The sequence below is a fragment of the Emys orbicularis genome, chromosome 1 (assembly GCF_028017835.1).
Source record: "Emys orbicularis isolate rEmyOrb1 chromosome 1, rEmyOrb1.hap1, whole genome shotgun sequence".
Classification (NCBI taxonomy): domain Eukaryota; kingdom Metazoa; phylum Chordata; order Testudines; family Emydidae; genus Emys; species Emys orbicularis.
Window position 1 is genome coordinate 353837100 of NC_088683.1, and position 22095 is coordinate 353859194.

The following is a 22095-nucleotide window of genomic DNA, read 5'->3' on the forward strand; positions in this document are numbered from 1 at the left end:
GAGAATGATAGCTACCAAATGATAGCCAATTCTTCTGTCACAGAGTTGTCATAATCCCAATAAAAGTACAAGGAACATGCTGTTGGGAATATTGGGTTTCTTTATTGCTGTTGCATGATTTCGCATGACTTGTTACAAAATAAAAAAGAAAATTTTAAAAATGTTAGATATGGGATTAGGTGTATCCACACAATGTGAATGTCTCCATAAATGCCTTTTCTTTAGGGCAGTGTACTGATGTCTGGTGGTTCTGCAATAGTAGAGCACAGGTTCATCTAACCTGATATGTTCACATCCTTGAAGATGCTAGTATGTAAACTAGTTACACAGGTGATGGACTGTGCCAAACACTTTTTTTTTTTTTTTTTTTTTTTTTTTAACTCATGATGCTTGCCCTCACTACTTGGAAGGAGATGATTCCTTCCCTAAAATACCCTAATCTTAGTACCAGATACCAGAGTCCCCCTGCACCAAACTTTGTAATCCCCCAATCCCTGATTTGGGGATTTGCAAACAGACTTCTAGTTCATCAATTAGCCTGAAAGAGGACTCCGGCCCTTATTTAGAGTGGAATGTAGAAACCTAAATTAGTAGTTGATGTGGTAAGTAAAGGTGATGTTCTGTTTTCAGCTGTCACTATTTGAGTGCTAAAAATGTGTTGGGTTTTTGTTTGTTTTTTTTATAAAGGACATCAGAGCAGTCACTAGTAGCACAGACCTCTTCATATATGATGAGAGAATAAATACTTCACTGTTTTATATATAGGTCTTGAAGTGCGTTTAACACTTAAGGTTAGATTCCCAAAAGGATGTAGGCTTTGTGATGCTCATTGTCACAACACCTGATAGGTGCCTAGAAAAAAATCACAGGACTAGCATTGTGATAAGGCCTGAGTTAGGTGTCTAGGCTCCGGAAACAATGCATGGGGGGAAGAGCGGTATGTGAACCACAGAAGCTACCACGGTAGGTGGGGAGCTGCCTAAACTAGCCAATGGGAGGTGCTGTTAATAGCTGTATGTCCCTTAAATCCCAAGACTGGTTCCTTCATCCAGGTTGCAGGGATGTGCCTAACTCTGCTAGCAACTCACAAGCAACTAGCAATTTCTTCTGCAGTCCGGTGGTTTAATCCCCTATGTCATTTCTTGTGATAATGAGTTAAACATGGGTTGCATACCACACAAAATGGCTGGAAGTGGAGGTGCCTGCCTTATAACTTCTTCTTGCTCAGTGGTTACAGCACTCACTTGGGATGTGGGAGAGTGAGGTTCAATTTCCCCCACGGCAGGAGGGGGGGAAAGGATTTGAACAGGGATCTCCTATCCTTCAAGGACAAGTGCAGAGTCCTGCACTTAGGATGGAAGAATCCCATTCACTGTTACAGATTAGGGACCGAGTGGCTAGGCAGCAGTTCTGCAGAAAAGGACCTAGGGGTTACAGTGGACGAGAAGCTGGATATGAGTCAACAGTGTGCCCTTGTTGCCAAGAAGGCTAACATACAGCCCAAAATGCTAAGTAGGGGCAGTGCCAGCAGATCGAGGGACATGATCGTTCCCCTCTATTGGACATTGGTGAGGCCTCACCTGGAGTACTGTGTCCAGTTTTGGGCCCCGCACTACAAGAAGGATGTGGAAAAATTGGAAAGAGTCCAGTGGAGGGCAACACAAATGATTAGGGGGCTGGAGCACATGAGTTATGAGGAGAGGCTGAGGGAACTGGGATTGTTTAGTCTGCAGAAGAGAAGAATGAGGGGGGATTTGATAGCTGCTTTCAACTACCTGAAAGGGGGTTCCAAAGAGGATGGATCTAGACTGTTCTCAGTGGTTCCAGATGACAGAACAAGGAGTAATGGTCTCAAGTTGCAGTGGGGGAGGTTTAGATTGGATATTAGGAAAAACTTTTTTACTAGGAGGGTGGTGAAGCACTGGAATGGGTTACCTAGGGAGGTGGTGGAATCTCCTTCTTTAGAGGTTTTTAAGGTCAGGCTTGACAAAGCCCTGGCTGGGATGATTTAGTTGGGATTAGGTCCTGCTTTGAGCAGCGGGTTGGACTAGATGACCTCCTGAGGCCCCTTCCAACCCTGATATTCTATGTTCTAATTACTGAGCTATGGGATATTCCGATCCAGGGTCCTTCAGGCTTCTGATGAAGCTGTTCCATTGTGGATACATAGTCAGTGAAGCAGAGGCTCTGGATCTTGGGTCTCCTCCTACCTGTGTACCCTAATCACCAGGCTACAGAGTCATTCTCTGGCCCAATGACTCAAATAGTTAATACTGATCATTAAAGAGTTGTTGGGCCAGAAATAGCTCAGAAAAGGACAAGAACTGTAAAGTTGATGTCATACGAAAGGGGGGGTTGAATTCAGAAATTTGAGCACGGCCTGTAGGGGTTATTCTGTAGTTTAGCTGAATCCCCACGCTTTGGAGTAGGGGATTCAGCTAAAATGTGTCTGGTCTGCGCCCTCTTCTGTTTCAGCGGGGTGGGGCATCTAGCAAGCCGTGACTGGATTTCTGCTGAACCAGCTGCGATCTGGACACTGCTTGAACCACTAAGGCGATCGGAGGGGGATGTTTCTGGTCGGGGTACTCGCGGTTTGAAGATTCACGTAGTAAATCTCGGGGACTTAGAAACACCCTCCCCCGCAATGGGGCCCCAAACGAGGACCCATCCTAGCGGACCCCACTTCCTCCCTTCCACTGCACACCACTCTGGGTGGGGGACGGTAAGAGCGCCGGAACCTTGGTGTCCCGGCTGCCGCGAGCTGGCGGGGCGCTATCGGGGGCGGTACCGGCTGTTGCCCTTGAGCTGGTGGGGCCGGGTGCGTCGCTGTGCGCGGTCCGGGCACCATGGTGTTCTTGCCCGACGAGTCGCGGGGGCTCCCGCCGCCCCGCATCGTGAACAAGAACTCGGTGTGGCTGGGCCTGGTGGGCTGGGCCTCGGCGCTCCTGGACAACGCCTTCAACCGGCGCCCGGTCGTACGAGCTGGTGAGGGGCGGGGGGCAGCGGGGAGCTGGCGAACGGGGCCTGCGGTGGGGCCGGAACTCGGACGGGGGGGGGGCTGGGAGCCTGTTGGAGGGAGAGGCAGGAGGGAGGCTGCGGGGGGCGGGCTGAGAGCCTGTTGGAGGAAGGGGCAGGTGGGAGGCTCTAGGAGGGAGAGGTAGGAGGGTGGCTGGGGGGGCTGTTGGAGGGAGGCTGGCTGGCTGGGGGGGCTATGAGGCTGTTGGAGGGGGGGCAGGTGGGAGGCTCTTGGAGGAAGGGGTAGGAGGGGGCTGGGGGGGGTGTGAGGCTGTTGGAGGGAGGGGCAGGAGGGAGGCTGGCTCGGGGGCTGTGAGGCTGTTGGAGGGAGGGGCAGGTGGGAGGCTCTTGGAGGGGGGACTGGAGGGAGGCTGCCTGGGGGGTGGGACAGGACTGAGGTTGCCTGTTGGGCTTTAGAAAAACAACAAGGAGTCTGGTGGCACCTTAAAGACTAACAGATGTTGGGCTTTAGGAGAGACTGTCTGGGAGGCAGTAGGTGGGTGAGCTGGTGGGGATTGTGTGTGTGATAGGGGATTCTGTAGGCAGTGACCTAGGAGGGACCAGTGAATAGCTCCTGGTGGAAGAAGGGATTTATTATGATTTTATTTATTGTGGTAGGGCCTAGGAGCCCCAGTTGTGCGCCAGGGTTCCATTGTGCAAGGCATGGTACAAACACACAACAAGAAGATTGCGCCTGCCCTAAAGAATTTCCAAGGCTGGAGCACCCACAGAAAAAAATTAGTGGGTGCTTAGCACCCACTGGCAGCCAACTCCTCTCCCCCTCCCTCCCAGCACCTCCTGCCCACGTCAATCAGCTGTTCCACGGCTTGCAGGAGGCACAGAGGGGGAGGGGGAGGAGCGGGTGTGATGTTCTTCTCTTGTGTTATCTGGACCGGTGATCTGCTAGGACACTCCAATCTTTGACTTTGTGAGCCAGCCTTACCCTGCACTGTTGTGAGAACCCCCACTCCTGGGCTGTTCATGCACAGCCTCTGGCATGTAAGCTGCTCCTTGGATTGTGGAACCGAATGACACTAGCCAATGTCTCTGGTCCCAGACAGAACCCTAGGAACCTCCATCTTGCAGTGCCCAGTTATGCCCGCTGGACTCCGCAAGCTTATATGAGTTCATCAATTTAACAAAGAAATTGATATGTACCAGGCTTGTTATCCCAAGGGGAGTCTCTATCACACTTCAAACCAAATGCACTGCTTCAGGTAGATTAAACAAACATCTTTATTAACTACAAAGATAAATTTTAAGTGATTATAAGTCAAAGCATAACAAGTCAGATTTGGTCAAATGAAATAAAAGAAAAACACATTCTAAGCTGATCTTTACACTTTCAATGCCCTTACAAACTTAGATGCTTCTCACCACAGGCTGGCTGGTTGCTCTTCAGCCAGGCTCTCCCCTTTGATCAGCGCTTCAGTCACTTGGTGTGTCTGTAGATGTAGGTGGAAGAGAGAGGAAGAGCTTGGCAAACGTGTCTCCCTTTTATCATGTCCTTTCTTCCCTCTTGGCTTTGCCCTCGCCCTTCAGAGTCAGGTAAGCATTACCTCATCGCAGTCCCAAACTGACCAAAGGAAGGGGGGTGAGTCACTCAAACAGATTCTTTTGTTGCTGCCTGGGCCAGTGTCCTTTGTTCCTGTGAGGCTGGGCTGGATTTGTTTCATACCTGCCCTGATGAGTTGTGAACTTCCTTTCTGCTCTTGGAGAGTTTTTTGCCTGGGCTCATTTTAAGCCATGAGGATACATTTTCAGCCTCATAACTATATACGTGAAATTATAACCTATAAAGTTACTGTAACAATTACTATAACATCACTATAACAACAATGCTCAGTGCATCATGAGCCTTCCGAAAACACCCAACATGACAAACTTTGCATTGGATACCACACAAATCATTTTACAAGGATGGACATGGGGGTGCTGGGTGTACCCCTGAGGTACAGAGCATCACAGCGGGGATGGGGTGTGCTCAGGGGAGGGGGCAGAACTGGGTGGGAAGAGGCGGGGTGGGGTTGGGAGAAGGGAGGTGGGGTAGGGCCTGGGGCAGAGCAGGGGTGGGAAGAGGCAGGGCAGGGATGGGGACTTGGAGGAAGGAGTCGGGTGGGGGCGGGGCCTTGAGCGGAGCAGGAGTGGGAAGGGGCGGAAGTGGGGACTAGGAGGAAGGAGTCAGGTGGGGGTGGGGCCTGGAGCGGAGCTGGGGGGTTGAGCACCCCCGGGGCCTCGAGGAAGCCGGTGCCTGTGATGGGGTGAATCTACACCTCATTGAGGTATCTAATCCCCCCCATACACCCCCAGTCCTGACAGTGCCCCTGGGCCTAGAAGGCAGATGTGGGACTCTTACCAATGATGCCTCTATCTTTCCTTATTTCCTGTGAGGGGCTTTTCCTCTAGACAGCTAGTGTCATCTGACAGGTGTGGACTCTGATGGGAATCTTTCCGTTTTCCACTTGGCTTATCCTGAACATTTGATAGTGGCAGTCTCATCTGTATCATGTACCCCTGGTTCTATTATGGAAGATGAATATGATCAGACTCAGAGCCCGTCAAGACTTCCTCCTCTATAGTCCCAGGGATCTAGGTGTATGTCTATCTGATCTTGACTGAGGATTCTTGCTCCGATGTTTCGGATGAAGGTGTAACACCATCATGTCCACTGCCCAGTCCCTGATGGTACCTGGGAAAATTCCTTCCCTCTGCCCCCATTCCTGGTGATCAGTTCTGTGCATGTGAGCAAGCATTGTCCTAATCCTAGTTAGGCATCTATTTCCATCAATATCCTGATAGCCCAAGTAATCATTCATCTTTTTCCTGGGGATTCTTCCTATATCTGAGTTACTAATCTCCAGATCATGGCTCCAATAATAATAAAATCAGATTGTGCGAAGTCACCTGTAATAAATATTCAGCAATCTGGGTGGCTTTTGTCGAAGTTGGGATCTTAAACATAGTGACTGTTGCAGCCTTCATGTTGAAGGCTGATACCTTCAGAATGCATCCCTAGTACCGATGAGAGTAAGGCTGCTATTTTTGTGGGTCTGAATTTTTAACAAACGCATGTTGAAAGTAGGGGGAAAGAAAAATCCTAACTTCCATGTGTAGCAATGATATCTATAACTTTACTTATCACTTTCTCTGGAATTTTTCCACATTGCAGGAGTACACCGTCAGGTCCTGTATGCCACTGTGGGCTGGTGTGTTGGATATTATTTGAGTAAACGTGCAGACTATATTCATGCTAAACTGGACAGAGAACTGATGGAATACATTAGGCAACATCCGGAAGATTTTAAGGAAAAAGGTATACTGAGTTGCTGTTTTAAGAAAGACCTTGCAAACTAGTTAATAAGTGATAAATTCTGGTATGCCAAAGTCAGAATCCAATCTTTCATAATAGGCCACAACTGGCTAGTATCACCTCTGTGACTGAGTCACAATTTAAAGTGATATAGAAAGTCAGGAAAGTTATGATAGAGAAATGGACCTTTCTTACTCAACAGATCTGCTGCCTTGGTGGTTTTCTGTTGTTTCCATTTACTTCACTGAGGAAATAAGTTTTTAATAGTCAGCACTGCAGAGGAAATATAGCTATGGAGGAGCAAACTGAATGATAGATGTTAGAAATGTCAGAGACCTAGTTTATTATTTTTTGAATTTTGGTAACCAAGACTGGGGCCCTCCTGTACTAGGCACTTTGCTAACTTAAGGTGAGAGATGGCCCGTGACCCAAACAGCTTACAATCTAAATGATAGTAGGTTATCCATTGTGGGGCTGTTCTCTACAATATGTGTTGTCCCTTGTGTTTCTAGGTTTAAACATCCCATTTGGTCGGCTTCTACCACCTCCTCTGGAGGCTGTTCCATGGCTTCAAAGGTTTTACTAGATTCTCTGATCTTATTTGATACCAGTAGGAGCTGTCTGTTAAATTCCCACTAGAGCTCTAGTGATGATGACATGAGGCAGACCAAACCCAACTTGTTTTTCCGATCCACTTTGACAGCTGGGAACTAGGTAGGGGGAAATGACTTTGTATATTTTGTTCTAGAATAATTGAGAGAATGATCATGGACCCTGCCCCCCTTCCAGAAGGCCTTCTTACAGAGTCACACTTCAACTTAAATCTCCATGAACTGCAGTGTTTGCATCAACAGCATCCTTTGGCCAATTTTTTGTACCCCCATGATTCCTGAAATTCAATTTTCTGAACTGTGATTGCTGATCACTATGACAGCCCAGCTAATCTGTTCTTTGTCACATGAACATAAGAATGGCCATATTGGGTCAGACCAAAGGTCCATGTAGCTTAGTATCCTGTCTTCTGACAGTGGCCAATGCCAGGTGCTTCAGAGGAAATGAACAGAACAGGTAATCATCAAGTGATCCATCCCCTGTCGCTCATTCGCAACTTCTGGCAAACAGATTTTATAGACCTCTATCATATTCCCCCTTAGTCTTTTCCAAGCTGAAAAGTCCCAGTCTTATTAATCTCTCCTCATATGGCAGCCGTTCCATACCCCTAATCATTTTTGTTGCCCTTTTCTGTACCTTTTCCAATTCCAATATCTTTTTTTTTGAGATGGGGTGACCAGATCTGCATGCAGTATTCAAGCTGTGGGCGTACCATGGATTTATATAGAGGCAATATGATATTTTCTGTCATATTATCCATCCCTTCCCTAATGATTGTTAGCTTTTTTTTGACTGCCGCTGCATATTGAGTGGATGTTTTCAGAGAACTATCCACAATGATTCCAAGATCTCTTTCTTGAGTCGTAACAGCTAATTTAGACCCCATCATTTTATATGTATAGTTGGATTTATGTTTTCCAATGTGCATTACTTTCTATTTATCAACATTGAATTTCATCTGCCATTTTACGCATCCGAAGAAGTGGGCTGTAGCCCACGAAAGCTTATGCTCTAATAAATTTGTTAGTCTCTAAGGTGCCACAAGTACTCCTGTTCTATCTGCCATTTTGTTGCCCAGTCACCCAGTTTTGAAAGATCCCTTTGCAACTGTTCACAGTCTGCATGGGACTTAACTATCTTGAGTAGTTTTGTATCATCTGCAAATTTTGCCACCTCACCCGTTATGCTATACAAAGCACACGGGATCTTTTATAGAGGAGAAGGCAAAAACGCCGCATTTATTGAGAATACAGCAGTTAGCATATGCTTTTCAGTCATATACACACACACACGTATACACACACACACACAGAGTCCTGCCAGTTGATATTTACAGTTACCAGTCCAGAGTCTGGATCAATCTAGTGGCCAGCCAGATTGGTCGCAGAGGGGAGCCGGGCTCTGTCGGTCGCGATCCGATGCTCCTGGAGTGTGGCAAGATGAACCCAAAGCCCCATGGCAGAGCACCCTGTTCTTAGTCTTTTTTCTCTGTTGAAGTCTATGGATTTTGCTGTGTCAGTTTGTGATTGGGTTACTTCTTAATTGGTGTATCTTTTGATGTAAACATTCCAGTACACCTCCGAGAGGGTCATCCTGTCCTTTGTTTCGATTTAATCAATTGTCCTTAGGGGTGCCAGCCTTCACCTCAGGGTCGTCAATCTGCCCTTCATTATGGATGCGCGTTGATGATTTCTGATGTCATTTAAGTCTCTTCACTCCTTCCTTGACCGTTTGGCTACAACAATGGCCTTCACACCTTATCTTTTCCTGATGCATACATTCCTCATTCACACAAACAGTCTTTTACGGTTAAAGGTATACAGCAGTTTTTATGTTGAGCAAGAAAAGGCATTGTAAATTAAGCCTTCCTAAATCATCTTATCAAAACAATTTACATTGGGACCCAGGCCTTCAACGTTCCTCTACATAGACAGGATCTTGTATTGTGTCTCTTACTTTCTAAACCTTGAAACAAAGAAATGTATATTTAACTAGAGTGCCTAATTTGTAATATATATAGGAAACCATAGTAGACATTATAACTTATCCTAAAACAAAAGGGTGACCATAATCAGTCTTAAGGATTGTTCTGGTCTATCATTCCTTTCTGCTATTCAAAAAGGGTGGCTGAGAGGATCAAATCAAATCATACATTAATTCTCATAGTACAATTATAAAATCCTGCTCCTACACACTTTACCCCCTTTTTCAGGTCATTTATGAGTATATTGAACAGCACTTGTCCCAATACAGATCTCTGGGGGCACCACTATTTATCTCTCTCCATTCAAAAACTGACCATTTATTCCTACCCTTTGTTTCTGATCTTTTAACCAGTTACCGATCCATGAGAGGACCTTCCCTCTTATCCCATGACAGATTACTTTGCTTAAAAGCCTTTGTTGAGGGACCTTGTCAAAGGATTTCTGAAAATCTAAGTACACTATATCCACTGGATCCCCCTTGTTCACATGCTTGTTGACCCCCTCAAAGAATTCTAGTAGATTGGTGAGGCATGATTTCCTTTTACAAAAACCATGTTGACTCTTTCCCAACAAATCGTATTCCTCTGTGTCTGATAATTCTGTTCTTTGCTATAGTGTCAACCAATTTGCCTAGTACCGAAGTTAGGCTTATTGGCCTGTAATTGCCGGAATTGCCTCTGGAGCCTTTTTTAAAAAATTGGCGTCACTTTAGCTATCCTCCAGTCATTTGGTGCAGAAGCTGATTTAAATGATAGGTTACAGACTACAGTTAGTAGTTCTGCAATTTCACATTTGAGGTCCTTCAGAACTCTTGGGTGAATACCATCTGGTCCTGATGACTTTTTAATTTATCAATTTGTTCCAAAATCTCCTCTGACATCTCAATCTCTCAGTTCCTCAGATTTGTCACCTAAAAAAGAATGGCTCTGGTTGAGGATTCTCCTTCACATCCTCAGCCGTGAAGACCAATGCAAAGAATTCATTTAGTTTCTCCACAATAGCCTTATCCCCCTCAAGTACTCCTTTAGCATCTTGATCGTCCTATGGCTTCAACTTTGTGCCATTGCTATAATTTTAATAGTTCTGGAATATTGTCTCCTCATGCAGTCTAAAACTGTTGGCATAGAGGTAGGAAAGAAGGGCGGTTAGTGTGCAACTGTGACCATTCTTTTCAGAAACTGATGAAAAATGGCTAATGAACCTACTGTGATCCCTTCAGAGGCAGGCTGGAAATTGTACTTAGACTAACATAGTGAACCATAGACTACTTCTCTCTGATTTAGGCTTAGTGTGCACTCATTACAGGTGACATTTGTTTGCAAGAATGGAAACTTAGCTCTTGATCAGTCACTAGGATTCCATTGTGTGTGTCTGACAAAAGTAAAAGGCATCAAGCTAGTGACAGACCTATTTTGAGTTTTCTCCTTTCTGAAGGGTCATGGAGGGGATCGGGGTGTTTTAACTCCTCCTATAACTTTTTCAAGACATACCTTTTGCCATAGTTTTATTTCCCTTCCCACAACCCCATCTTCTGCTAGCCAAGTTCACCAAAACCTGCCAGTCAGGCAGAGGGGAAAACTGCCTCTTCAGAAGGTTTCTTCATTTCCAAACGGAATCAGATATTAAGTGGAGTTTAGCCTGATTACTTCCTCCCCAAACTCTGGGCATTAAAAGCCTGATTCAGAGTCCATTGAACTCATTGCAACATTCTTCGTTAGGCCAGGAGCAGTAATCCTCAATTTACCTTGATTGCAAAAGTCACTGTATCGACAAACTAGTTTAGTGAATGTTCAAGTGGACTAACATTCCAGGTGAAATAAGCATTAGTAGAAACATTATGGCTCCATAGTACAATAGATTCTTGCTAACTAGCATTGCCTGAGAGAGCCATTGTGACTGAAATTTTAGAAAATTAGCAAGTAAACAAACAAATACACCTCTACCTCGATATAACGCTGTCCTCGGGAGCCATAAAATCTTACCGCATTATAGGTGAAACCGCGTTATATCAAACTTGCTTTGATCCGCCGGAGTGTGCAGCCCCGCCCCCCCGGAGCACTGCTTTACTGCGTTATATCAGAATTCGTGTTATATCAGGTCGCGTTATATCGGGGTAGAGGTGTATGATGACAGGGAGGGGGACTCAAGTTTACTGCCTAGCACAATATATTTGGTTAAGTGGCGTTTAGTTATGATTTTCCATTATGTGCCAGTAAACATTCTGTAGAAGTAATGAAGTTCTTGATAATGAGACCTCTTTACAGGGCTCTGCTATTAAACCTTCACTGGGAAGGGGAGAGAGAAATGTTTAGTTTGTGAAGCAAAGTGCTATTGTAATAGAGCCTGATCCAAAACCCACTGGAGTTAATAAAAGACAGGATCCCATTGACTTCAGATGGCTTTGGATCTGGCCTATAGCAAATGTTCTGACTTACTGATTATTGATCAGAAACAAACCATCTTTAAATGCTGAATAAGCTTTCCTAATTGTACTTGATTACCTTTTGTAGAGAAGAAAACCCTAGCTGAAGTTCTGGAGGACTTCCATCCAATTCGCTGAAAACTTCTCAAGAACTACAGACTTGTTCAGCAGATCGTGTTTCGTGAGACCACTCCCAAATATATTTGAGCAGATTGTATGTCAGTTATTGTTCAAATGCCACTGGTTGAAAAACACAAAAACAACCCTTACTGTATTCTTATAATTAAAACTATGAATAATTAGTGTGTTCCATTTGTTATTAATATTTATCTCAGTATTTTGCAATGCATTTAGCTCTTTTATTATATTTAAATGTTAATTTTGAGTTGCCTCTTTTGTTAACTATTGCAAAATGAGAACTACTGTACCAAAGAAAATGGTGGAGGTCAGTTACTAGTCTGTTGATGTAGAGGAAAATACAGGTCCCCTTCTTCCCGAGAGAGAATTTAATCCCTGCCTTCTGTTATTGTTAACGCATTCCTTCCGTCTTGGTCACACTGTGGCCTTGCCCATGTGGAGCTCATTGCAGGATCAGAGCCAAAGTTAGCCTTGCTAGGAAGGGTTTCCATACTGGCTGAGGGAGAATGCAGTATTGACAAGGCATCCATACGTGATCCCCTTTAGGATCCTATTCTCCACTTGTTTTCTCTCTGTTATTATTACTTAGATCCAAATTTACCAGCTTTGGTGCCTAAAGTTAGGCCCCCAAATCCAGATCTAGGCACCAACGTTTGTTGTTTTTTCTTTTCCCCAGAGATGCTGAGTAGCCACAATTCCTCAACTTCAGTGGGAATTGCAGGGGCTCAGCATCTCTGAAGATCAGGCCACTTATTTAAATGCCTAAATACAGATGTGTCTAAAATTAGACATTGAAACAAATTTGTTGACCTATGGGGTGGTGTGACCCAGGCTCACCACTGATTATTGAGTTGAGATCCAAGACAAATGTCTGAAAAATTAGTTAAAGTTTAACTCATGAATAAGCTTTTCCAAGTTTGCGCAAACTGCTCCCTCATGCCCTTGGCGCACATTGTAGTTTATCACTTTTGGGCCAGGCTTTAAGCTCATGACCCTTGTTTGGTGCAGAATTTGTTGCTGTATTTAAACCTTTTATTTTGCTGCTGTTACTGTTCAAACTTTTCTTTATCCTTGTATAGAATCCTGGAAATGTTGGGCTGGAAGGGACCTCAAGAGGTCGTCTGTTCTAGTCCATCTCCTCACACTGAAGCAGGATTAAGTATACCTACACCATCCATGACAGGTGTTTGTCTAATCTGTTCTCTAAAACCGCCAGAGATGGGGATTTCGTAGCCTCCCTAGGTAACCTGTTCCAGTGCTTAACTATCCTAATCATTAGAACGATTATCTTAATATCTAACCTAAATCTTCCTTGCTGTAAATTAAGCTGATTACTTCTTGTCCTTCCCTTGTACATGGAAAGCAATTGATCACAATCCTCTTTATAACAACCTTCTACATATCTGAAGACTGTTATCGGGTCCCCTTTCTGCCTTCACTTCTCTAGACTAAACATTCCAAATTCTTTCCGCCTTTCCTCATAGGTCATGTTTTCTAAACCTCTTATCATTTTTGTTGCTCTCACCTGGACCTCACCAGTGCCAAGTACAGTGGGACAATTACCTCCCAAGTCTTCCTGTTAATACAACCCAGAATGACGTTTGCCTTTTTCTCAACAGCAACACACTGTTGACTCGTGTTCCATTTGTGATCACTATAACCCCCAGATCCTTTTCTGCAGTATTGCTGCAAAGCCAGTTAGTCCCCATTTTTCCTTCCTAAGTGTAGTACTTTGCACTTGTCTTTATTGAATTTCCACTTAATGATTTCAGACCCATTCTCCAATTTTATCAAGATCATTTTGAATTCTAATCCTGTCTTCCAAAGCACATGTAACCCTTCGCAACGTGGTGTCATCTGCAGATTTTATAAGCATACTGTCCACTCCATCAGCAACATAGCTAATGAAAATACTGAATAGTGCCTGATCTAGGACAGACCTTGGTGGGAACACCACTTGGTAAACTAATCTCTCAAATTGGTTTCCCGAGATGTGCTGTTAACAAATTGTATCTGGTCTAGATTACTCCAATGCTACTGAATCCCAACATACAACAATCTTATCTAAGGCACTGCATTTGCTTCCTGCAGTGTCTGAAATTAATCTTTAGAATGCCTCTTGCCTACCGGAGCCATTACAATTTGATCTCTGTTTAGTTAGCATGCCCTCTGCTTTTGTTGTTTAGCTCCAGTGCAGCATGTCAATAATCATTCCTAACTCCAGATGACACATGGCAGAGACTTGATTAACCTTCCTTAATTAGGTTGCCTCCATCACTGCTTCTGCTTAAAAGTGATCTTTAAATTTTGAGACTAAAATACTTTGTCCATTTTCTCTACCTTCTAAACATTACTTTGAGGGGGGAATATTTTGAATTACAGTAACTCCTCACTTAACGTTATAGTTATGTTCCTGAAAAATGCGACTTTATGTGAAATGTTAAGCAAATCCAATTTCCCCATAAGAATTAATGTAAATGGGGGCAGGGGGAGTTAGGTTCCAGGGAATTTTTTTTTGCCAGATAAGACATTATAGACATATACAGTATAAGTTTTAAACAATTTTAAACAAACAGTTTAATATTGTACACAGCAATGAATGATTGTGAAGCTTGGTTTAGGTCAGGGGTCTCAAACACGTGGGCCACATATTTTCTGCGGCCTGCAAGACCCTCGCAGCCCCCCCGCCCTCCCCCAGTATTTACATAGAGCGGCTCCGGCTGGACGTGCACTGGGGGCAGGGCATGCTCCCTGCCCTGCCCTGCCCTGCGCCGCTCCGGGAAGAGGCTGGAAGGGGGGGGCAGAGGGGCTGTGTGTTGCTGTTGCTTCAGGCACCGCCCCCAGCAGCTCCAATTGGCCGGGAACGGGGAACCGCGGCCAATGGGAGCTGCTGGGGGCGGTGCCTGAAGCAACAGCAACACACAGTCCCTCTGGCCCCTCCCCCCCTTCCCCACATTCCAACCTCTTCCCGGAGCGGCGCGGGGGCAGGGCAGACAGGCAGGCAGGCAGGCAGGGAGCCTGCCCTGCCCCCGGTACGCGCTGGGCCAGATCCTTCCCCCCGAACCCCTGCTGTACCCTGACCCCCTGCCCTGCACCCCGACCCCCTGCCCTGAACTCCCTGCCTCACCCCACACCTCTCCTGCACCCCAACCCACTGCCCTGATCCCCCTGCTGCACCCTGCACCCCTGCTGCATCCCAACCCACTGCCCTGAGCCCCATGCCGCACCCCTCCTGCACCCTGACCCCTGCCCTGAGCCCCCTGCACCCCGACCCCCTGCCCTGAACTCCCTACCTCACCCTGCACCCCTCCTGCATCCCAACCCACTGCCCTGAGCCCCATGCCACACCCCTCCTGCACCCCAACCCCCTGCCGTACCTTTCACCCCTCCTGCACCCTGATCCCCTGCCCTGAGCCCCCTGCACCCCGACCCCTTGCCCTGAACTCCCTGCTGCACCCCGCACCCCTCTTGCACCCCAACCCCCTGCCCTGAGCCCCCAGAGCCCCTGCTGCATCCCTCACTCCTCCTGCACGCCACACCCCAACTTCCTGGCCTGAGCCCCCGCCACACCCCACACCCCTCCTGGACCCCTGGGGGCAGAGTTGGGGTGGGGATTTCGGGGAAGGTGTTGGAATGGGGGCAGGTTAGGGGTGGGAAGAGGCGGGGCAGGGGCGGGGCCTTATGGAAGGGGTGGAGTGGGGGCGGGGCCGAGGGCAGCCGGGGGGAGGTGTCAGTAATGCGGCCCTCGGGCCAATGTACTAGTCCTCATCTGGCCCTCGTGGTCATTTGAGTGTGAGACCCCTGGTTTAGGTGGTGGAGTCAGAGGGTGGAATATTTCCCAGGGAATGCCTTGCTGCTAAATGATGAACTAGCACTCGGCTGAGCCCTCAAGGGTTAATACGCTGTTGTTAATGTAGCCTCACGCTCTACAAGGCAGCATGGACTGAGGGAGGAAACACAGTAGATGCAGGGCAGTAGCTGCAAACGCTTCCCTGCAAAAACTGAACATGATGATGAGCTCATGCTATCCAGCTGGAGTGCACCACTCCCTCCTCCTGACAGCACATGCATGGCTGCACAGGTGCTGACTTTCCAAAGTGCTGGGGGGGGCGTGCATGAGTGAGAGAGAGAGATGTGCATTGCCCTTTTAAGTATGCTGACCCCACTTCAGGTACGTTGCCCTTTTAAGCAGATCAGACAGGAAGCATCAGCTTTTAGCAAGCTCCTTCCGTTCTGTCCCTGAGCCCTGTCCCTCTCCTCCATTTTGTGAAGAGGGGTGCGACGATGCTGCCCGTGGGAGCCAGCTGAGGTCACTCAATTAGGGTGAACTGCAAACGGAAGGAGGCAGTCAAACCCCAAAAGCTGGTGGATATTCCAATACTTACATTTACCAAGCCAGCACAAGACAGCTTCCGTTGCACCTCACTGGTTACTCAGAAGTCCAAACAATGCAGTTCCCTTAAAGTACCCAGCCTCAGGCCTCCATCTAGACACACATGTCAAACATATGATGATAAATTCTGAAAATCTTATATCATCATATAAAAGAAAAGGTTCTTCCAACCCCAAAGGATCAGCCACATACCCAGGTCCAATTATAACTTAGATCTTACCCAAAATACATGCTTGTAGCCAATTCTTATTAACTAAACTAAAATTTATTAAAAAAGAAAAGACAGTGTTGGTTAAAAGATCAATATACATACAGACTTGAATTCAATTCTTGAGGTTCAGATATATAGCAGAGATGAGCTTGTAGTTGCCAAAAGTCCTTTTAGATATAGTCCATAGGTTATAATTGTCAGAGAAAAACAATGTTCTCACTCTTTTGGTTGGGTGCAGCAAAGTCAGATACTTTATTCGCAAGCAATTGCGTAGAGGGAGAGAGTGCACTAGGACACAGGGTTTTCCCCCTCCTAGGCAGGTCTCTCTCCAGGTAAACAATTACAGCAAGCATTTATACCTTTTGTTACATACAATAATGAGCAACAGCTGCATTTTGTTTATACATAGGTCATCCTAATATCTTATTTTTCTCACGTATTTAGACTCTAGTCTACATTCCATATTATCTACACAAGGTCGCAACAACTTCTCACACAGTTCTTTCCCACTTGCCTCACACAATCCTCGCTTCTACAAGTCTTGCGTTATTGGGATTACAGTTAGCCTGACTCGTGCTAACAAAGACTGCATTTGAAATCCCCTTCAGATCCCTGTCCGGCCTTGCTCTGCTTCCACATAGTTCAATGCCCATATTCAGGGTGACACCAGTCAGTGACTGGGGATCTCAATCCTTATGGTTTAAGGTTTCCCCCTCTTGAAACCCAAAGCAGATCTGAGATGAAGAAGGATTGTGTCCCAGGGTTTTTATACATTTCCTGCAGCCTTTTGGCCTGAGAAAACAATTTCCTGCAGCCTTTTGGCCTTCTCCTAAGCATCATGACAATTAGCACAGGATAATTTATCCATTAAACAGTTCAGATACAGGTTACCACAACCTTCAAAGAGATATAGACAATAATACTATTTCACTCAAGTGTCTTCCTAAATCATAGAATATCAGGGTTGGAAGGGACCTCAGGAGGTCATCTAGTCCAACCCCCCTGCTCAGAGCAGGACCAATCCCCAGACAGATTTTTACCCCAGATCCCTAAATGGCCCCCTCAAGGATTGAACTCACAACCCTGGGTTTATTAGCAGGCCAATGCTCAAACCACTGAGCTATCCCTCCCCCTACTCCTTTTTTGATCTTTGAATCAAAGCTATAGCAATAGACAAGACTTGTTTGCTTACATTACAAGACCTGAGCAAACATCTACCCTTCCATCTCAAACAATGCAGAATTGCATTTCAAAGCTCTATTCACTTACATATCTTCCGAACCAGTCTCTAAAGTTCAGCTGTGGGCCAGGTCAGTCTGTGAGTTAATTAACTCTTTTTGGCCCTGTCACCTTTCAATGAGATATTATATTACACTCATAACTTCACAAGGGGGTACGGGGCGGGGGGGCAGGAGCAGGGGGACATCCTGATATCAGCACCTCTCTCCCCCCCCCCCCCCCCCCAGCAAGCAGGAAGCTCCTGGGAGCAGCTCCAAGGCAGAGGGCAGGGCAGGAGCAGCCACGGCAGTGGGGGGAGGGACAGCTGAACTGCTGCTGAGCCACATACCTTACGGGGAATTTAGGGGAGCTGATGGGGGGGGGGGAGCTGCCAGCCCCCCCTGATTCTAATCCCCACAAGGAGGGGCTGCTCTTCCAGAGAATCCTGCAAGCAGTGGACAAAGCAGGTAGCTGCCAAACAACGTTATAAGAGAGCATTGCGCAACTTTAAACGAGCATGTTCTCTAATTGATCAGCAACGTAACTATGTTAACCAGGACAACTTTAAGTGAGGAGTTACTGTATAAACATGCTGGGGAAAAAGGAATATGGGTTATTGTATAATAACTACCATGCAGCGACAACCTAATGGGAGAGCGGAACCCCTTTCTTTCATGTGATCTACAAAAATTGTTGTGCCTCTGCCTAGCAGTGAACAAACAACGTTCCCAGAGCTGTGTTGAGATCAGACAATTATGCTGCACAACCCAAAAGCCTGGGTATATGGTGCAATGTACAGTAATTTGGGAGTTTATAGAAGCAAACCAACTGACAAGTAACAAATGGTGAAATCAGCAAGGCGTACGTTGGCTCTGTTTAAAACATGGCAGGGGAAAGGGAGGGGGCATAACTTTTTGTTAAGTGATGGAAGCCCCTTATTTTTATTCCCCTCCTTTGACTATTCCATTTGTCTGGCGTGGTATGTTTTGTGCAAGTACAAGCAGCCAGCTAAAGCTGTTAGTGAACAATAGGTTTATCCTGCACCCAGGAGAATGGACAAATATCCTCTAGTAGATCTGCCAGTAACACTTATCTGAATCAACTAGCACTGTGCTTTCTGCTGGAAGCAGTCATCACCTTCCTTCCCAAGAGCTGAAGTATGTCCCCTCCTGCCTCATTCCTGGACAACCTGACCTTTGCTCATGGGTGGTGGGTATCATAGGCTGGGGGGGCTGTGCCTCCCCACACAGCCTGGCGTGGTCCTACCTATGCTCTGCCCCCAGGTCTCCTCCTGCATTTCCCGGTGCTCTGCCGGGGTTGGGGCTGGCCAGCCTGCCGTGGGGACTTGGGGCAGCTGGCACTGGAGCCCACTGGCCGTCTGGTGCTCTGGGGCTAGGGGCACTGCTGCCCGGTGCTCTGGGCCTGGGAGCCATGGTGGGGGTGCTCTGGGCTCCTGTGGGCGGGAGGGGCAGGGCCTTGGGTAGAAGGGGAGGGGCCAGGGGCTAGCCTACCCCCATGGCTGGATCATTGGCTGCCCATGACTTCGCTGGTGTAGGGAGAGGGAAAAAAACCCATGAGTAAAATGCTGGCCCCCTTGAAGTCATGACTAGCATCCATCACATGTCATTTTTTCTTTCCCTCTTCTTCTCTCGAAGGAGAAATTGAGTGGGTTTTTAAATAAGTAATTTAATGTGTTACATCCCCTGTGCTCTGTGGGTGCTTGAGAAGCAAATTGAAGACCTGCACCTTTATACTTGGAGTGGAACGTGGTGAGGTTGGTGAAGTATTTAGTTCCTGGGGGAGTTCATTCCACAGCCTTGAACCAGCCCTTGAGAAAACCCTGTCTCCTTCACAGACAGCCTTTATGCTTGAGGTACAGAGTTACATGTGCCTGAGGAGTATTTCAGTTTGTGATGTTTTATTATCAAGTAGTGGGTGGAAGCAGCCCACTTTTAAAGGTATAGTTACAAGTAAGAAAAGAGGATTATCTTTCTATCTTACCCGTGATTTTCAAACTTCACACAGCAGCAGCATAATACAATGATTTTTGCCCTGGTAGTTGAAAATTAACATGCATGTGAGGTGTTTGAGATGGACAATGAGTTCATGTTACAGCAAGGAATGATCACATTTATTCTGGTTATTACAAAACATTGGCTATCAGATGGCCAGCATCTTTGGTGTCAGTCAAGTAATTCACCAGCAGTACTTGCCGCAGGACGTCAACTGTATGCAGCACAGGGATGGTAGTGTGTCCTGTGGGATAATCACAAAATAGTCAGCAATTTTGACATGTTCTCTTTTATGAATGTGTTTGAGGAAGTACTGATTTTGATACTGCATTTATTGTCATTCAGAATAGCCAACACAGGAGGGCATTTCTAGGTTCCAATGCTTGAATCATACCTAACTTTTTAAATTACAAAATACTGTTTTTCTTAAGTCTTTGCACCATACTAACCCCCATTAATCCTCCATTTATTACAAGAAGTACAGGAGATAAGGTTTCCCCCTGGAACATATCTCTGTTCCTATTAACTACAGATATTGTGAGAGTGCCTAGAGGTCTGAATCAAAATCTTTGTGCTAGTGCTGTACATGTGCACACGCACAAAATACAGTCCCTACCTCCAGGAGCTTGTCACGGAAGGAAGCATTTGAACTTTTCACTGATCAGTTAATTTCAAACTTGAAACTTAATTTCAAATGCTTGTATTTTTCTAATGTCAGAAAATTAATGTCATCTTTATAGAGCAGCTTTCACCCCAGAGCACTCTGCAAAGTACAGTACGTCTAGCAGCACTGTACAATAGCCAATAGGGTGTCCAACCTATGGCACTCCCAAGGATCCTCAGCCAAAACACTAGTCTTACTACAAATGTTCTATGTTCTCTTGTCTCTGCACACAGCAAAAGAAAGAACCTTAGTTATTAAGGTCTCATCTGAATGTTGGTGGACAATGTGAACTGTCTGCCGTAAAACAAATAATCAAATCCCTCTTTAAAATTATCTTTAAGATGCAAGTAAAAGACCCCCATTTGGTTAAAATGGATACAGCACAATTTCACTACCTTGGAAGAAAGTGATTAATCCCCCCACTAGGATTTGATCCTGTGGGTCCTGCTGTTTTTAGGTGCTGATAACATAATTATCAGTTAAACTAGACTGATAATCACTTAGATTTTGGAGAAAGGGGAGTGGACACAATTTGGCATCTCAGAAAACTTCAACAGAGATATAATGGCTGAGGTCTCACCTTTTGAAGTTATTGGTGGCTGTTTCACCAGGTAAGCGTAATTTCACTCTGGTTGATCTGTCCTATAATTTCATTGTATTTTCTGGTCAGGGCATTGGCTTTTCTGGTCAGATGGGTCAGGACACGATACAAGCCTGTAAAGTGATGATAAAGCAGTCCTTCAAGATCGGCCTCCTCTCCGTTCTCTTGTACTTCTTCTCTGCTGGTGATTTGGTGTTTGCTTTCATTTAGAGGCGCCAGTCTACCCTCCACCGCGAGTTTGATGGATTTCAGTTGCATGTAATACTCGTACAGGTCCCTGTTGCCAAAATCACCAGTGGATGTGTCATCCTGTTGTTCCATGTAGACGCCTCTGAGGAGGCTGGGAAACATAACCGCATGTTCCATCTTGCGGATTGCAGAGAAGTACTCTTCCATGGCTGTGGTCAGACGGCTTCTCTGGCTCTGACTCTTGCTGGCTTCTGCAGGTCTTAACAGGGATGCTGGCTGATGGTGCTGAAGCCTTTCAAGCTGCTTGGCTGTTATGATGAGAGTGAAAGGAGCACAGGGGACAGGTGGCTTTTAACAGTGGAGGGAAGGGGTGTGTATACCAGCTAAAGACACTCCTCTATTTCCAGCTAATCACACCACTGAGCCTCTGCAGGTCTCAAAACCTGCTTAGTAATCTGTTCAGGGTCAGCATTGGGTCTGTATTTGCAAACTGGACCTCACCCCAAATGATACTTAACTAAATTTCAGAACTTGACCTTAAAGCAGGAATTTCATAGGTCATGTTATCTTTCAATGACCAGATAAGAAAATGGCCATGAAGATAACTGCTGATTGGAACAGAGTTTTCCCGGCCCCCTTTCCTACCACCAAATTGGAAACGCTGGTGTCTGCAGCCTTCACGTCTTGCATCAGCTGTTCATAGAGTAATGATTTCCCCTTTTGTCCTAACTCATTAAGTTTGCACATAACTCTGCCATTGCTGGCAAGCTGAGTAACCTTGAAACCCATATGCATATCTAGAACAAGAGACTCAACAAGCATGTGTCTCACAAGTGATCAGCAAACCAGATACATTTTATTAAATTGAGACCGAGAGAGAGTTGGAAGTTTGTCTAGATAGGGTGGGAGAGGGGGAATAAAATAATGAGATGACAGAATAATATGATATCTAGTCAAGATCTCTATTAGCAGGTGACCCTAGACTTCACTGTGTTAGAACAGACACAGGCAAACCATATTTCCAGCCGGTTGAGAGGATTTATTTTTAGCCAGCTTGAAGAGACACACTTTTTTTTTTTTTTTTTTTGGTGGATTGTACTACAGTAGTGTGGTGAGGGCCTCCCTGAGATTGGAGCCTTATGATGCTAGCCCCTGTACAAATATACGCTATCAGACAATCCCTGCCTTAAAGAGTTACAGTCTAAATAGAACAGGAGTACTTGTGGCACCTTAGAGACTAACAATTTATTTGAGCATAAGCTTTCATGGGCTACAGCCCACTTCTTCATATGCATAGAATGGAACATATAATAAGGAGATATATA

General features: G+C 45.8%; 2 protein-coding genes across 3 annotated transcripts; one reads left to right on the top strand and one right to left on the bottom strand.

The window, feature by feature from the left end:
* The first annotated feature begins 2799 nt into the window (after positions 1 to 2799).
* NDUFC2 (NADH:ubiquinone oxidoreductase subunit C2) lies at positions 2800 to 11646 on the top strand. 2 transcript variants are annotated; one of them, XM_065413984.1, is made up of 4 exons: positions 2800 to 2985; positions 6185 to 6328; positions 6838 to 6901; positions 11433 to 11646. In XM_065413984.1, the coding sequence occupies exons 1-4, from the start codon at positions 2847 to 2849 to the stop codon at positions 11449 to 11451; spliced, it is 366 nt and encodes a 121-aa protein (XP_065270056.1). In that variant the 5' UTR covers positions 2800 to 2846; the 3' UTR covers positions 11452 to 11646. The 2 variants fall into 2 exon arrangements, with proteins under 2 accessions (XP_065270056.1, XP_065270062.1); XM_065413990.1 differs by lacking the exon at positions 6838 to 6901.
* An 8938-nt stretch (positions 11647 to 20584) lies between these two features.
* Positions 20585 to 20977, bottom strand: THRSP (thyroid hormone responsive). Its single transcript, XM_065397719.1, has one exon. The coding sequence runs from the start codon at positions 20975 to 20977 to the stop codon at positions 20585 to 20587; it is 393 nt and encodes a 130-aa protein (XP_065253791.1).
* Positions 20978 to 22095: the final 1118 nt, after the last annotated feature.

What these genes read in the sequence shown, in the direction of transcription:
- NDUFC2 (XM_065413984.1), top strand. Translation starts at nt 2,847, where the DNA reads ATGGTGTTCTTGCCCGACGAGTCGCGGGGGCTCCCGCCGCCCCGCATC. An exon ending in GCGCCCGGTCGTACGAGCTG is followed by an intron (nt 2,986 to 6,184) that starts GTGAGGGGCGGG and finishes TCCACATTGCAG; the next exon opens with GAGTACACCGTCAGGTCCTG. An exon ending in GGAAGATTTTAAGGAAAAAG is followed by an intron (nt 6,329 to 6,837) that starts GTATACTGAGTT and finishes TTGTGTTTCTAG; the next exon opens with GTTTAAACATCCCATTTGGT.
- THRSP (XM_065397719.1), bottom strand. Translation starts at nt 20,977, where the DNA reads ATGGAAGAGTACTTCTCTGCAATCCGCAAGATGGAACATGCGGTTATG.